The 17,843-nt window shown below is 37.7% G+C and overlaps 1 protein-coding gene across 2 annotated transcripts in view; it reads left to right on the top strand.

The window, feature by feature from the left end:
• The first annotated feature begins 1,278 nt into the window (after window positions 1–1,278).
• The window catches only part of klhl17 (kelch-like family member 17), a 30,510-nt gene continuing 13,945 nt past the window's right edge, over window positions 1,279–17,843 (top strand). Inside the window, exons 1-5 of one of the 2 annotated variants that reach the window (XM_056449430.1) lie at window positions 1,279–1,448; window positions 2,721–2,817; window positions 8,206–8,467; window positions 9,214–9,335; window positions 13,295–13,516. In XM_056449430.1, coding sequence (XP_056305405.1) covers window positions 8,254–8,467; window positions 9,214–9,335; window positions 13,295–13,516 — 558 coding nt within the window. In that variant the 5' untranslated portion in view covers window positions 1,279–1,448; window positions 2,721–2,817; window positions 8,206–8,253. The remainder of the gene's footprint in view (window positions 1,449–2,720; window positions 2,818–8,205; window positions 8,468–9,213; window positions 9,336–13,294; window positions 13,517–17,843) is intronic. The other variant, XM_056449431.1, reaches the window with a different exon arrangement.

The following is a 17,843-nucleotide window of genomic DNA, read 5'->3' as shown; positions in this document are numbered from 1 at the left end:
TTATAAAGCGCCCATTTCTTCAGGTTGTTCAGTATGGTGCGATTTACTTGGATTTGATTGGACAGGAATTGCAGGACTGATTTTTTTTTACTCAGCCAATCCCCAATACTAGTGACAAAATATATACAATATAGACTATAAGCCACATGTTGATAAGTAATGTCATGATAGCTAAATGTACTCAATTGAAACTAAAAGTACATATTTTCAAAACTACTTTGAACTAAAGTACTGTAACTACTGTTACAGTAATTTGAGTATTTGTAATTTGTTACTTTACAACACTGATTACAGGCCCGTAGCCAGCCTGGTAAATGAGGTGGTTCTTTTTTCTCAAGAAGTGGACATTTTTGCAGTTATTCGCCTCATTTTTTTATTTAATAATGAGATTTAAATACCGCATTTATATTACATATTAAGCAGCATTTTTAGTTGGATTATCTTGTCGGATGGTCATAACCAAACTTTTTGATGTACAAAACATATTTCCTAAATATTTAGAATAAAGAAATATGACAAATATTTATTTTTAAAATACAAATTCATTACATCATATATCATTAGAAAAACGTTTTAAATTAAAAACTGAAGCCTTTTGTAATTTATTAGGAAAATTTCAAACAGGCCAGTATTCCTCAGTATAACTTTCCTCAGTCAGAATTTGGTGTGAAAATGTGCTTCATACTTTTTTATTGGCCATGTTTCCTTTAAAGAATAAAGTCCAATATGTGAACAAAAATAACTTGTCAAATGTTTTCTGTATTTAAAAACAACAGCAAAATATGACTTTGCTTATATCAGATGTTTTCCTGCACTTGTATGTTGGACTGATGAAAAATAATTGTTTGCCTTGGCCAAAACTGATTTACCTAAGTCACACCAGGATTCCATTTGGTCTTAAAGCCTTTTAAGATGGGCTGTTTATAATGGCATAGCAGTCAAAATAGGAAAAATGAGCTAATGTATAGGACAAATTCTGGACCTTTGAGGGTCTTTTGAACCACCCCAACCCTCCCTGGCTACAGGCCTGGATCAATATAAGCAGTGTTTGCCTGTTTGAATATGTAACCTAATTAGTAAGGAAATGTATTCCCTAACGTTTCCACTTAAAATATTTAACAAATACAAAATGTCTAAAATCCTAACTATTGGGTAGACAAGGCATAACTACACATAAATGTGTTACTGCCGTGGTTACAACAAAGCCAGTGCAAATTGTGGCGCGCGTGACACGTTAAACACAATATATATATTTTTTTTAGCAATGCCGATCAGAGCTGAGACAGTCGTCTGTTTTGATGCGACATGTGATGTAGCATGTCAACTCATCACGAACGGCTTAATAAATCACCACATGCATCAGAATTAATCACAAAACACAGACAAAACTGGAGAGAGCGCTACACAGAAAAAAACGAGTCTTGTCAGTCAGACACAGACGACGGCAGGTGAGTTTAGATCCTGATCTCATCCAGACCGAGATGCAACTCGAATCAGCTGACAATGAAAGCAACATTTATTTATCTGTTAAGTCTGTAGCTTATAGAAATATGTTATATGCCAACACATGCTCGTTATCTCAGAGCTGCAGTGTTATGAAACCGCTTCATTGCATTGATGTGCTCTTTGTTCAGTCATCAGTTTCACAATTGATTCGTGTTTAAAGCTGCTTCATTAAATATTGAATTACTACATAATGTAAGATATTGTAGTGTACAAACCGTTTAAATAAGTTACGAAGGCTGAATGATGTTTTTAATTCGTCAGCTGTCAGTGGAACTGAATTTTATGACTGCAACGTAATCCCCGAACAAAGACAATAGGAGATCAGCCACCAATCGATTTCATTTACACTGTAAATAAATAACTAAAAAGTTATGTTCTGTGATTTTTCTGTGATGTGATTTTTATGTACACGAACAGCAGATTTACTCCTCTGTACGTATACATTTGGCTGCACAAATTTTCTGTTCTGAAGAGAATCATTCGTTTGAGTCAAATCTTTTCGTTGAATCTGTTCAACCGCTTGTCAACCCTGTCTGAACTGATTTGAATCTTTTCAAATGTTTTTTTTCCCCGTTGAAATTATTCTCCTTTTAAAATAGTATCTATGTATGAAATAGAGTCAATAAATTATATTGAACCTTTAAATTGTTATTGAAGTACAATAATATCATTATACAACCTAAAATGACTTTGTTTTTGTTATAAAATGTTGAATTACATGACATTTTAACGGTAACATATGGCTACATATCATATCATCGTATAATGCTTTGATAATTTTGATCATCGCCAAAATATCCAAGGGCTTTTGTAAACTTTAAAATTATAGCACTTGGAGTAGAAATGTAATGGCTGAATTCTTTAGGAATCGGATCTTTGAAACGAGCTGTTCAAAGAAACCGATTCGAGGAAATGACTCGGATTTTCCATGGCTGTCTATCTTTTGTTAAGGAGGGATGATTTGAGAATTGTGAGGTAGCTTTTAAACGATATAGATCGAGCATTATCGAATTGCTCTAAGATACTTTCCCCAGTTCTGTTTCAATCCAAGCAATTTCACCTGAATTTCACTTTAGAGACAGGTTATTAGAAAAACAAAGATCCGACGCGACCTTAAAATATGACGTCAGCCTCCAGCACTCATGCGGCTTTCATTTACGTCAACAACACACAAGCTCCCAAACTGAGGATTTATGCATCTTTTTTTTATACAGCCTGTGATGCTCAGCTGCTGCACCGTAGGATTCAGTCCAAAATATTCTTCATAAACCAGAGAAAAGAATCAGAAGGGAACGGCGTGCGTCAGTTCAGGTAGTGCTGATTTTGTCAGTGTTATTGGGCTGGATGTGGCTGTATAGAGCAGAGGAGGAGGGGTGAGAGATGCTGTCTGGATGGCACACAGTGTGCTGAGTCAGATTTGATAACACTGGGGATGTTTGCAAGGAATGTCTTTTAGAGGTACGGTAAACTCTGAAACAGCTGCTCTGGCATCACATAAGAAAATGCAATTTCTGTAGGAACTGTATAATCCGTTCCTCATATTTATGTGAATACCATCCACTACAGCTATTGCTACTTTTGTGCAGTTACATAAAAATAATATATTTTTTATAAGAATTTAATGATTGTAACAAGCTGTCAGAGACTGTCTCTTATTCATTTAGTTGTACTTTTATGTTATTTGAGCAACATATCATATTATTTTATTATCAATGACTTACACTACCAGTGAAAAGTTTTATTGAAAGAAGTCTCTTCTGCTCATATTGGCTGTGTTTAAACACATATTAAATAATATATATTGTATAAAAATCATTTATATTGTGAAACCCTGTTTGTCTCACAATCCTGCACACTAAAAATGCTGGGTTCCACTTAATTCCTTTATGTTGTCCCAACACAGATCAATTAAGTTGACTTCATTGATTTTGCGAATTTAAGTGGATTGAACATAAAACTATTAAGTTGTTCCAAAAACCCCTCAAAGATTGTGTTGTTTTGGCTCATTTTAAATTATTGGTCCTCAGTCATTAATGATGGTTCTTATCGATGTTGAAAACATTTTATGCTTGATGTTTTTTTTATGGAAATCTTTATAAATGTATTATAATTACTTTGTGATTTAATGTTTTATCATTGATTCATTTTCTTTTGGGCTTAGCCTTTATTAATCTGGGGTCACCACAGTGGAATGAACCGCCAACTTATCCAGTATATGTTTTACGCAGCAGATGCCCTTCCAGCTGCAACCCATTACTGGGAAACATCCATACACACTCAAACACACACATACACTTAGGATAATTTAGCTTACCCAATTCATCTATACCACATGTTTTTTGGTCTCGTGGGGGAAACCGGAGGACCCGGAGGAAACCCACGCAATCACGGGGAGAACATGCAAACTCCACCCAGAAATGCCAACTGACCCAGCCGTGGCTCGAACCAGTGACCTTCTTGCTGTGAGGCGATTGTGCTACCCACTGTGCCACCGTGCTGCCCATGTTTCATCATATTTATATTAAATGCAGATAAGCAGAGACTTCTTTGTGTCTTCAGAGACTTTTGAGTGGTAGTGTTAGTTATTATCGATGTTAATAAAGCATTCCTTAATAAAAGCATCACTGCTTCTAATGAACCATCAAACACAACATTTATTCAGTAGCAATGCTAGAATAGCTTAGAAACCCTGTCCTGAGTGTGTACCAAACTACCAATAACTAGGCCCACACGGAACAGATTTTCGCAGATTTTTAGCCCTTCATTGATTCTATTTATTTACTTGTGTAAATGTGCGTACATTTATATTTATTCAGTTTATCAATTAATTTCAGTAATATTACAGACTAATATGAACATGTTCATATGATTTATTTACATTACAGCTTTGTAAAGTAATATTTTCTGTCTTTTAGTAGATATATTATATTATACATAAGTGTATTCAGATGAATTTGCATTGTAAACATTAAACAAAAGTTAAAACTGTATTATTTTTTATTTAATATATTAAGTTTTTAGTTTCAACACTCCCAAAATAATTCCACATAAATCTGCAGATTTGTACAAAATTCTCAGCAGAAATAGCAAAAAATGTCCGCAGATTCTGTCTGGCCTTACCGATAACTGCTGTCAAGTTTCATCTCGTCTGCATGTTTAAACGGTTTATCAGTGACCTCAGGTTTCCAACCACAATGTTTGCTTTGTATAACTAAAGGATTTATACATCTGAAACCCCACAGCCATTTTGTGGCCAGCCACACTACTGCTGACTGTAATGCTGAGCCCGTGACTCCATGCACTTTTTATGCTCTTTCACCTGTCGTCTGTTATTTAGCGTAACATGAGTAATGCTTTAGAGTTAGAGCGGGTTTGTTAGGAAAACAACCACTACATTCATTCTATTCATCACTATTGCCGAATGTTTTATTTGATCTGGTTTTAAAACAGTGCCCACATCAACTCTATTGTCTTGAAGGTGTTTTCTAATCCCACCGTTGACAACCGGTATGCTATTTATCGCCCTCCTTTAAAAATGTCTTGCTTTATCCAATCTTCCCACTCACAGTGAAGTGTATGACAGATACCAGTACATGCTTCCGTGGGCACCGTGGTTTCTATAGCAATGCTTTTTTTTAAGTGAGAATTGAACGTGTGCAGCTGGCGGACCAACTCATCACGATGTGTCCTGGACTGGTCCAACCTTTCCATACCATTCGTCCCTTCATCTGGAACACGCTTTCATTTTAAAAATCAACCAGCCGGTTTATTTATGTAGCGGGTGTGCCGGAGTCTTTATGTGCACCAAAGACTGAATTTAAAAAGCTTTTGAGGCCTCGGGCCAGTCAGAAAATGCCACTGACTATTGAGGAGCAAATCTCGTGTAGCTGTAAGCTGTAGAACGAGTGGGAATTTGTGAAGTGATCATTTTCATGATATTTAATGCTTGAGTGCTTCGGTCTGGCTTGCTTCTGCCATTATGATTCTGTACTTGTTGTTTGAAATGCCTTGAAGGTACCATTATTCTGTAAGGCCAAGAGAACATGAAACAAAAAAAACCCCAACAAATTAAAACGGATTTACAGCCTGGTGTACATAACTCAAAGATTGTCAGAGAAGGTCATGTTTAGATGTTAAACATGTCTAACGGTTAGTTAATTATTAGCTTTTAGGTTGGATACTGGTTCTAAAATGTCATAGTGAAATCAGTTTTTATTGCCTGTCTTTGCTTATTTCTTAACTAGATATGAAGTTAAAGCTTGTCATTTAAAATATTGTCAAAACCAACAGCCCATATTTAATTTACAGCAGTGTTTGGAAATACAATTAAATAAAAAGTTTATTATTTCCAACAAAAAACCAAATATGCAATTACTGCCACAAACCAAAGGTAGATTGAATGTGTGTACCAACCTGAGCTAATAAAGGATTTTTCAAAAGAAAAGGGATTGTAGTTCTTAAATCGGTTAAATAGAAAACCTGATTTTTTCAATACTTTCTTTGCTTAAAATTAAGGTTGTAATGCTCTTTAGTATGTTTGATTCCATAGAATGAATGATCAATATTGTGTTGAAATGCAACATTTGTTTTGAAGGTGCAAATAAATTACATTTTATGCCAAGCTTTTGTGTTTTCAAGCCATGGGTTGTTTATTCACATTAGACCAAGTTTATGCTATTGGCAATATCCAAATGTGAACTTGTGGTTTCTCAGCAAAGAATTGGAAATAAGTTCTAACGGTGAGTGTTGAGAGAAACGAGTGAATTGACAACACTTAATAAGAATCAGAACACCTGCAGATTTTTCATATAATTGTGTTTTAAAGTCTAATGGGCTATATGCACACTGGCTTTTAAATTCCAGTCAGCCAGGCTAAGCGCTTCCGGTGAAGTGTTGCTCCATTACAAAATTGCCATGTTTAAGATCTGATTTCTTTAAAAATAAGTGATCTTCACTGCCTGATTGATATATGATATAAAGTGGGTATTTTTTTGTCTTTAAAATATGGACATTTATTTTACCCTAGTATTTTCAATGGAGTTTCTACGCTAGCCTGATGCTGATGTCTTTCATCTCGTTTTACACTTGAACAAACAGGGTGTCCGTGGGGTTTTAAAAAGTATTAAAAGTTGATATATCAATTATGAGAAAATCAAGGCCCTTCAAAGGTATTAAAAAGTCCTAATCGCATTTTTACAAGGTCTTAAATTTTGTTCAAGCGTTGTCCAACGTTTGACTCCAAAAAAGCATAAACATTTATTTTCCTTTTAATATTAACAATGGCATGCTCGATCCACGCGATTGGTATCCATTGCGATCTGGGTGATGTCACGTAATTTGCGACAAAGGTGGGAAGGTGATGTGACGCTCTTCACATGTAGTGAAACAGACGGCAAAATGGGAAAATGTACTCCTGGTAAGAGAAAGACAAGTTTAAATGATGGCTGAAGCCAAGAATTTATTCTTCCAAGCTTCCGAGCTTATCTGAGTTCAATGTAGCACAATGATGCAACATATTTATTTAACTACAGCTGTTTATTAACAACTGTTTATTAAGTTAAAGGTTTGATACTGATTAGAACTTGTAGTGTCGACGAGGTCTTAAAATACTCTGAGAAGGTTCTTTAAGAAGTCTTAAAATGGTATTGAAATTACCTTTAGGATTCCTGTATATATCCTGAACTAAATGAATGCTTATATATTTACCGATTGTATCTTAATTACATTACAACATCGATGCTGGAAAGGGAACCTTATGATGAAATTGAAAATAGTCATGTAAACATTTCACGGAAGTTTATCATTGGCTGAAAAGCACTAGCTGTGCATATTGCCCATTGTTTGCAACTTGACTGAAGTAGAAGCCTGAATTACATTTAATTATATCAGAAAAATATATATTACCTGTTTATTTTACTACAATCCTTACATAAATAAATGATTAACTAAATTGCTAATAAAAATTAATATTATAATTAACACCAGCAAGGCATATTACATATTTGCCTATTACTGTAAAGCAGTGTTTCCCAACCCTGTTCCTGAAGGCACAACAACAGTCCACATTTTCAACCTCTCCCTAATCAAACACACCTGAATCATCTCATCATAACATCAGAAGAGACTCCAAAACCTGAAATGAATGGGTCAGATAATGGAGACATCCAAAATATGTACTGTTGGTGTGCCTCCAGGAACAGGGTTGGGAAACACTGCTGTAAAGAACCTTTTGTTAAATTAAATGGTTCCATAAATGGTTTATAATCAGAGAACGCTTAATGGAGTGAAAATTTTTTTGATTGATTGGTCATTTTTCACTTCACGTTAGCTTTTTGAATCGCCATCAGGCATACTTTGTGTATAGAGAGCAGAGGTTCCAACTGCACATTACAACATAAGACAATGGCCAAAGATCAATCTTTAGCACACCAAATCCTCCACTATAATTATCTCTCCTTTCTCTCAGTATGTGAACAATGAAATCTTCTCTTGCTGCACTGCACTTTGCAGCAGTATATCTGAACTACATAATTATTAAATCTATGATAAATATGGAAAATAATGCATATACTGTACAGCCAGTAATACAAACTACCGCAGTAATACCAACTAATTGCCTTACCTCAAGGGCAATATGTAACTAAAAGCACTGAAATGCCTTGTTTGATTTTTATAGCATGCGTTTCTCTCTTCCTATAGTATTTTAGAGTGAGGCCCAGGCTCCAGCAGGCCTTGGAGAGCACCGGCATGATGGAGGGAGGTATGCAGCTGCTGAACCGGGATGGCCACAGCATCTCGCACAACTCCAAGCGCCACTACCACGACTCCTTCGTGTCCATGAACCGCATGCGGCAGCGTGGCCTGCTCTGCGATATCGTGCTCCATGTGGCCAACAAGGAGATTAAGGCGCACAAGGTGGTGCTGGCCTCCTGCAGTCCATACTTCCATGCCATGTTTACAAGTAGGTCCTATTCTAATTTGCTGTTATTATTATTTTTCTGCCTGTACTGTAGTTCTTTAAAAGTTGAATTTCTGTGTATACATAACAAACGCGCCTGAACTAAAAGTCTCAAAAACACATTTTAAGATGTATTGTGTATTGTGTTGTGTTTATTTCCGATGTGTACATTACCTCAGCTTCCTTCTCAAGCCTTTCCTTCCTTCCTGCCTTTTGTCATCACTTAATGTTTTTTTTGTTCCATGCTTTATTCTCTTCTTCAGCAGCAGGTTTCTGGCTTTTCCTATTGCTCGTCAGTCCCGCTGCACCTCAGACTAGAGTGTAATTACTGAACTGTCATTGCTGTCTTTACTGAACGGTGGCTGTGCAACAAAATTGAGCAGTGTTTATGCAAATATTTATGCAAATAAACACAGACCGTGATCACTGCCTGATACGGTTAAATACAGTAATCAAGCAGAAACGTCTGTTAGCGTTCAACAATAAAGAGACTTCAATAAGAAGTTCACCACATTAGTGATCACATTTTCTAAAGTTATTGTCAGTGGAGCAGCACCAATAACTTTATAATAGGAACATCCATTTCAACAAACCGTACAGTCACTCAGCGGCCTCCAAAAAACACAGTATGTGGGAATGGTCCATTACAGCATCATCAGCCCCCCTGGGAAACTGCTTAAATTGTGTTCTTCTGAAACATCAATTGCATTTCACAGTTTGAGTGACACTGCTGTGTGTGTTGTGTGCAGATGAGATGTCAGAGAGTCGTCAGACCCATGTGACCCTGCATGACATTGACCCTCAGGCTCTGGAGCAGCTGGTGCAGTACGCTTACACCGCTGAGATCGTAGTAGGAGAAGGCAACGTGCAGGTACGTCTCCTTTAGCGTCATTTAAAGAGGAAACTGTATCACTCAGTTGTGGTTTATGCAAACGCAAATTTGTGTCTTCTGACATCTGTGATGAACTATTTGACTACATTAAACTAAAGATGCAGTCAATTAAAAAAAAATGTATTTTCTGGAAAACATTTGGGAGACAAAAACAGTGTATTAAGAAGTCCCCATATCATGCTATTGTAAAGGTTTCTAATTTTTTGGAGATGTCCTGCAATAGTAGCATCATAAGAAGCATCAAATGGTGCACCAAAGCACACATAAGTATGCATTGTGACACACCATTTTAAAGCATTTAATTCCAAACAACTTTGAGGGTTATGGACACCGATGTTAGGTGCTTGTTCTTGTTGCTTAGATGTAAAAAGCAAAGCGTGCAGTACGTCGCACCCAGTGAGCAAATCCCTACATCAACATGCATGATCGCGTTCATCAAATTTGCTAAAACTAAGCGTTGTAGAGTATGGCTGTATTTTGCAAGCAAGGATTTTGACACACCAAATGTGAAGCAGATGCTTTACAAAAGTTACATGTAAGAGGGGGAAATGCATCAAACTTAATGAAACATTTGAGGGCTCATGGAATCAACTTAAAAGCAGAGCAATGTACTTTAACAGATTGCAACATCATCTGGCACTTTCACTGACTACGTTTATATGGAAACCAATACTCTGATTTTAATGATTAAGACACTACTCTGATTAAGTGTCTACCAGGTAAACAGCCATTTTTAATTACCTTAAAGAGCCCATATTATACATGAAATAGGGTCATATTTAGGTTGTAAGGGTCTCCAACAACAGTCTAATATGCATGCAAGGTCAAAAAACACTTTGATGGTCTTATAATCTGCATTTATTTTTACCTAATTATCCCAGCGACTCCCATATGAATCGTTCAGCGATTCATTTGTTCCCAAACCCCTCCTCAGCGCGAAGCTAATCTTCGCTGATTGGACCGATGACAGCCTGCTGCGATTGGTCGACACGGACAAGGCTTCAGCGCCAGACAGAGTGAAATGCCCAGCTGCTAATCTACAATATAAAAGTAGTCACAGTGCACACACGCTTCATAGTGGATTTTGTCTGCCAGTGGGTGAATGTAAACACAGACGATGGACTAGAAAATACTGACGACTAACTATTTTATTGAGCAAAAAGTCCAAGAACTGGCGAGGAGGTCACAGTCTTCTTGCTCTTTTCACACACACACACACGCACACACACACACACAGGGCCTGCGCGTCCATAAAGGAGCGGCTGAATAGAGAGGGCGCGGCGCGGCGCTCAGTTATATCCGCGAAAACCCATGCGTTACACACACGAGGAGACACACACACACACACAGGGGGCCGGCGCGTCCATAAAGGAGCGGCTGAATAGAGAGGGCGCGGCGCGGCGCTCAGTTATATCCGCGAAAACCCGTGCGTTACACACACGAGGAGACACACACACACACAGAGGGCCGGCGCGTCCATAAAGGAGCGGCTGAATAGAGAGGGCGCGGCGCGGCGCTCAGTTATATCCGCGAAAACCAGTGCGAGTGCGTTACACACACGAGGAGACACAGACACACACATACAGGGCCGGCGCGTCCATAGAGGAGCGGCGCCGTTATATCCGCGAATACCCGTGCGTTACACACACGAGGAGACAATAATATTGAGCTGAAATATTTTGAAACTTGTCCGTTGCATGTGTGTAAACAGCTGACGATCCGTAATCAAAGCGGCACGCGTCGCGTTTTCAACGTGGCTTTACACGCGATATGAGAATATAAAGAGTTAACCTGATACAGCACACGCGGTTACAAGTAACAAAACACAACTAAATACATCATGTGCAAGATAGAGTAAACGAGGCAACAGTTTTAATCGCACGTACTTACACTTGTGAAATGGGGGTAGAAACTGATCCATGATGCACGGATCCATGTTCTGACAGTCTTCACTGATCCTTCCTTTAACAAACTGATGAAGTCTTCTTTGAAAGCAGATAGTTTTCAGAAGCACTCAGAACTGCTCAAGGCTGGGCTATATTGCTGATGTTTCATCTTTGATTAGACTGTCCATAATATCCATCTGCACAGCGTGACTTCATTCGACCAGTGTCTGTGTGTGTCTCTGTGTGTGTGTGTGACTTTTTTTCTGTTAGTGGGCGGGGCCGCAGGTTTCAAATCTCCCGGGTTTGCGCGCCCAACTACTTGTGTTTCGTAGCTGCGTCATCGCGAAACACCTAATGACTCGTTATCAAGACGACTCGTTTGAAGCACTATGAGTCGACTCTTTTATAGATGAATCAATAATTTTAAACACTGTACACTTACAGATTTAAGCCTTAGCTGGATATTTCACTTCACTTAGAGCTGTGTGACACACTACATGGAAGGGCATTTTCAAAAACCCATAATATGGGCTCTTTAAAGGACCACAGACACCCACACTGCGAAATGCAGAGGTTTTTTCTTTCCATTCGGGGTTCGGTTTGAAATTCCAAAACAACACTCTCCAGCAGTCCTTACTTCATACTCCCAATACCTCAGTTTATCACGGGGCATGAATGAAATGTTCCTGAATAAAAGTGAACCTGCCAAACTTCAGTTAAAATTTCAGTTAAAAAATTAACAATGAAACCGAAAATACATGAAACTTCAGAGGAAATGTGGATAGTGTGGTGACACAATGTAAAACGGGCTCATGAAAGGAACATTTAAAAAGCAACTTGTGTAAACACCTTAATCATATTATTGTCTTATTCAGATTAAGGTAAATAATTCGATTCCTGATGTCCATGTACACATAGTCACAAGCCCCAACCCTAGAAAAAAGCAGTTCACTGATTTTGATGGCAGTGTTCCCACAGGTTAGTAGTAAACTAATGTAATGTTAATTGTACAATGCAAATCTTGCATTCACGCTAATAATTAAATGATCAAAAGAAATATATTAATGCAATTCAGATCTATAAAATATGAATTGATGTATACTTTAAACTTTAATTATATTGTTTAATTAAAATGATTTAAAAATATATATTTTTGTCAAATAATTTTGTGGCTCAGAAGTATAGATTCAGGCACCGTTTTGGCACTGGTACCGTTTTAAAAGTATCGATTTAGCACCAGTATTGAAATAACCACAGACGATACCCAATCCTACATGCATCCATGTTCAAATACAATACATTTTCTTACATTATACATTAAAGCATGACCTCTTTTCTATCACTGTTTGAAATTTTTAATTTAATAATTAATTGGACACACCTAGCCGACAGTGTGTAAAATTGGTGAAAAGAGGTGCAATCTGATTGGCTGTTCGGCTATGAATCAGAGCGTAAGAACAAACACCAAGTGATGAAACTAAGCAAACGATGCAAGTCATGAGGGAACAAAAAGAAGCCGGCTGTCATTTTGTCGTATTTCTCAAATATTTGCAAAGGATATGGATTATTAGATTATATCAGACTTATTTGCATGAGCATGAGAAGTACTGTGAAAATGGTACATAAACACTGCTTTTTTATGGTTTGTATGTGTGCAGCACTAGTTCCGGTTTATCTTTGTTGAATAAGAATACCGGCTACTGCCACCAATGAGTGTGGAAAGATTCACGCTTCATACAGCATTTACAAAGGATCAAAGTAGATGTATGCATGTGGCTAGTGAAGCCCCTGGCATAATGCATAGTCATTGAGTTTCTGCACAAAGAAAGCCTGCTATTGCTGACAACTCATTTCAGGCTGTTTATTGGATTTAGCGTTCTTTTCTTGCGGGGGAGACAATAACTTTTTTATTATGATACACTTTAATCTTTCAAATTCATAAACACTTTAACTATACACTACATTAAATGTAAGATTTGAAAACTTAAGGAAAGTTTAATGATGTCTTACTACATGAGTTTTGTTTGACCCTCTGTATCTTGTCTGGAGCAGACCCTGTTGCCAGCAGCTAGTCTTCTGCAGCTCAATGGAGTGAGAGATGCCTGCTGTAAATTCCTCCTCAGCCAGCTGGACCCCTCAAACTGCCTGGGCATCCGCGGCTTTGCAGACACTCACTCCTGCAGCGACCTTCTTAAGTCAGCTCATAAGTACGTCCTGCAGCACTTTGTAGAGGTATCGAAGACTGAGGAGTTCATGCTGCTGCCTCTCAAACAGGTGAGTAACCTGCTTTGGGACAGTAAGGTAGTTCATGTCAACTTAAAAATGACAATTCAGATATTAATCTGCATTATTTGTATTTCAGTTTTACTTTTTGTCTTAATTTTTGCTTTTTTTTTCACATTATTTTTAACTAGTCCCCTTTTGTATGTTAAATCATTTCTGTGTATAAACAATTTTGTGAAAACATAATTTACAGTTGATGTCAAAATTATTGGGATTTTTTTTTTCTTTTTACAAATATTTCCCAATATTTTACCAAAGCAAGGAAATTTTCACAGTATTTCAGGTAATATTTTTTCTTCTGGAGAAAGTCTTAACTATTTTATTTTGGCTAGAATAAAAGCAGTTTTTAATTATGTTTTTCAATACTATTTTTCAATACTATACTTAATACTTTATTAAGGTCAATACTATTAGCCTGCTTAAGCAATATTATTTTTGTGATTGTCTACAGAACAAACCATCATTATACAATGACTTGCCTAATTACTCTAACTTGCCTAGTTACCCTAATTAACCTAGTTAAGTCTTTCAATTGCAATTTAAGCTAAATTACTAATATCCTAAAAAATATCTAGTAAATTATTATGTTCTGTCATCATGGCAAAGATGACTCAACTCAGTTTATTTCTAGAGTACTTTACATACCAACGTGGGTACCAACGTGCTTTACATAAAAAACACATAATACATGCAAACATGCAAGGAGCCAGAATACATGAACTCAAAACACATGATTAAAAGCTAAAGAAAATAATTGTGTTTTCAGTGACCTTTGAAAAGACTCAAAAGTTGGAGATGTTCTTAAGGAGAGTGGAAGATTGTTCCAAAGCCTTGGAGCTGCTACTGAAAAAGCTCTATCACCTCCAACATTTAACGTTTCAAGCGTGATTGTGGAACTTGCAAATAAAGTCAATCCTTAGAGCGAAGAGATCTCATGGTTTGGTGTATATTAATTAGCTCAGAAATATACTCAGGGGCCAGGCCATGGAATGTTTTCAAAACATACAACAGTACTTTGTACTGAATTCTAAACTGGATTGGTAGCCAGTGTATAGAAACCAGTACAGGTGTGATGTGCTCTACTTTTTTTGTGCCTGTTAAAAGCCTGGCAGCTGAGTTCTGGACGAGCTGCAGTCGAGTGAGAGAGAAAGGCCTGACTCACACCCAGATACAATGCGTTGCAATAATTTAGACAAGAAGAGATGAAGGCATGAATAACCTTCTCCAAATCACTGAAAGAGAGGACAGACTTCAGCTTGGCAATACATCTAAGATAAAAAAGGCTATTTTTGACTACTGCATTAATTTGGCGATCACATTTAAGCTCAGAGTCAATAAGATTTTTTCCAGAGGAATGCATTTTTCCAGGAAGGAATGACAGATTTCCATTAGAATCCAAACCTTTTTGACCAAAAACAATAAATTCACACTTGTCCTCATTCAGTTGGAGAAAGATATTCGCTAACCAACACTTCACATCAGCCATACAATTAAACAACGCCTGAAGGGAGGATTGATTCCCAGATTTTTGGGGGAAGATGGTATAGATGGTAATTTAGTTTTTCAAAACATTTTTCCCAATGGAAGTAAAAGGAAAACAAAACAGGACCCAGTACCAAGCCCTGTGGAACCCCACACATTAATTGTATGACAGAAGAACAAGAGTTGCCCAAACTGACTGAGATGGTTCTCTCCTTCAGATATGAAGAGAACCATTCCAAGGCTTGACGCTGGATACCAGCGTCAAAGAAATGAGTTCTAAATTAGATATTAAAAATATTATGTTTGGAATTGTTGAAAAAAAAATATATTTTCATTAAACAGAAATTGGGGAATAAATATACAGGGGGACTAATAATTCAGGGGGGGCTAATAATTCTGACTTTAACTGTCTATGTCTGTAGAGATTCCAGCTACTGTTGTCACATTTTCTGTGTGAAGAGGGATTATTTTGACAGCGTTGTTGTCTGTATGTGAAACTTAAAAAAAAACAAAAAAACACACACACACACAAACAAAATAATCCTTTCCATTTTTAGTTACGCTAATGTACCCTCACTCATCTGTTCTTCACAGAAGACATCATTTATATAATAAAAGTATATAAGAACTAGGACTGTCATGCTCTAAAATGACAAAATAACACAATATAAGTAGGACCAGCCTGTATGGCCCAGGGTAATAAAGCATTCAGACTGTAATAATTGACGAAGAAGCTCTGATTCAAGAACGTATTCAAGAATAGATTCATTGAGAGCGTAAAAAGAGGGGTGTAAAGTGTACCCGTTAAATGATGCATGGGGAGTGTTGAGGAGCTGAGCCATAACAGGCCTTGGAGGAAAAATGGTTCTGGCTACGGATGTCTAATTATATGTCACCAATACCACTTCCTGTCACACTGGCCTTGGGCTTTTTAAAAACAGAATCTATTGCGCTCTGCCGTCTGTGAGGTCTCGATTCTCTTGACTTTGTCTGAGGAAAGAAATGATCTGTGCTATTTTGACCTTCACTACAGGAAGGCCGGTCACATCCTGGCTTTTAAAACACCCCCGACCCTTTACAAAGACAAACACAACTCTGGTCTGAAGAAAGCTGTTAGCGTACTCATTCATCTCTATTGCATATGTTTGACTGGTCAATCAGAAGCGTGCGGTTCAGATTCTGACATCTTTGCTCATGGGGATTCTGGGAACAGACATGTTTAATCAGCAGAGCTGTAAAAGCAATGTGACTTGCGGCTATCTTAACCTGTGAGGAAAAAGGCAGGAGACAGGAAACGTATATGTCATGTCACACACACTCACACTTAATCTCTCTCTTTCTAAAATTACATTATTAATGGCTCAAGCCTCCCTTACTAACTGTAGCCATAGATGTAGCTGCGCACTCAAACCATTACACTTCCTTTTCTCCACCTCGTGCTGACTTATTTTACATACTTTAGGTTCAATCTTTCCTCAGTTTGCTGACAAACATGTTTCCCATCAGATCCAAATTACTTACACTTGCTTTTATATCCAAAGTGAACTTCAGACCAGTTTTCTGTCCACACAACATGCTCTCTGGGAATGGTTAGTTTAGTGTTTTGATTTTTTTTTTTTTCTGTTGATAAGAAGTTTGATCACTCAGAGCAGGGTTTTAGCCCAAATTCTTAAAAAAGAAAATCAAGTTACAGCCAAGTAGGGGTGTCAAAATTCTGATATATTTTTTTATGGTGCATCGGTATATATTTCATAACCAGTTAAGATGTACTGAGGGTTATCTGACATCATATGTTGCAGTATATGTGCGTGATTAGCAGACTATGGCAAAGTTGTTTACAATCACATTTTTTTTATCTATTTTAAAGCCTACACCTGGGCACATTACTCCGCTTGTAAGTCTTTATCTGACACTGGAGGTACTGTAGAACTCAATATCCTGTGTCACTCCTAAGGGCACACTGTTAAAAGCTCTCCCACTAGCTTAGCAGCGAAACACAATAGCTGCGTCCCAAATGGCACACTATGCACTTACACACTCAACAGCATAGTAAATATATGTAGTGTCGTCTCAAATGGAACACTAATGGGTTTTTTATTAAGCGGAAATTCAAACCGATTCCCAGATGACGTTTGACGGTTGTCAAATTAGTAAAATAAATGACTAAACTAAATAATACCTGCCATGAGTATAACCACATTCACCATCAGGAGGCGGTATAATCAGTCTTGTAGGAGATTTTTGCTTTCTCAATACAAAATATATAAAGTAAACCAACATGAGCGCCCGATAGCTCCTCCCCTTCTGCTACATGAGCAAAGCTGCGACTGTTGAGTCGCAAGAAGTGTTCATCATTCCACACTTATTTTATTGGTTGAATAGGTGCATCATCCAGGTATTCATTCATTCATTAATTTTCTTTTCGGCTTAGTCCCTTTATTAATCCAGGGTGGCCACAGCGAAATGAACCGCCAACTCATCCAGCATTTGTTTTACGCAACGGATGCCCTTCCAGGCGCAACCCATTACTGGGAAACACATACACACATACACTACAGACAATTTGGCCTACCCAATTCACCTGTACTGCATGTCTTTGCACAGTGGGGGAAACCGGAGCACCCACGCGAGGAACCCACGCGAACGCAGCGAGAACATGCAAACTCCACACAGAAACGCCAACTGAGCCGAGGCTCGAACCAGTGACCTTCTTGCTGTTAGGCGACAGCACTACCTACTGCGCCACTGCTTCGCCCCTCCGGGTATTCAAAGTGCACTTATTGTTTTTAGAGTTTCCAGTGTGAATGCACTACTTACACTATTTATACTACAAAAT

This window comes from Danio aesculapii, chromosome 23, assembly GCF_903798145.1.
Source record: "Danio aesculapii chromosome 23, fDanAes4.1, whole genome shotgun sequence".
In the NCBI taxonomy this organism is placed as follows: domain Eukaryota; kingdom Metazoa; phylum Chordata; class Actinopteri; order Cypriniformes; family Danionidae; genus Danio; species Danio aesculapii.
This window is presented reverse-complemented; position numbering and strand designations above follow the sequence as displayed.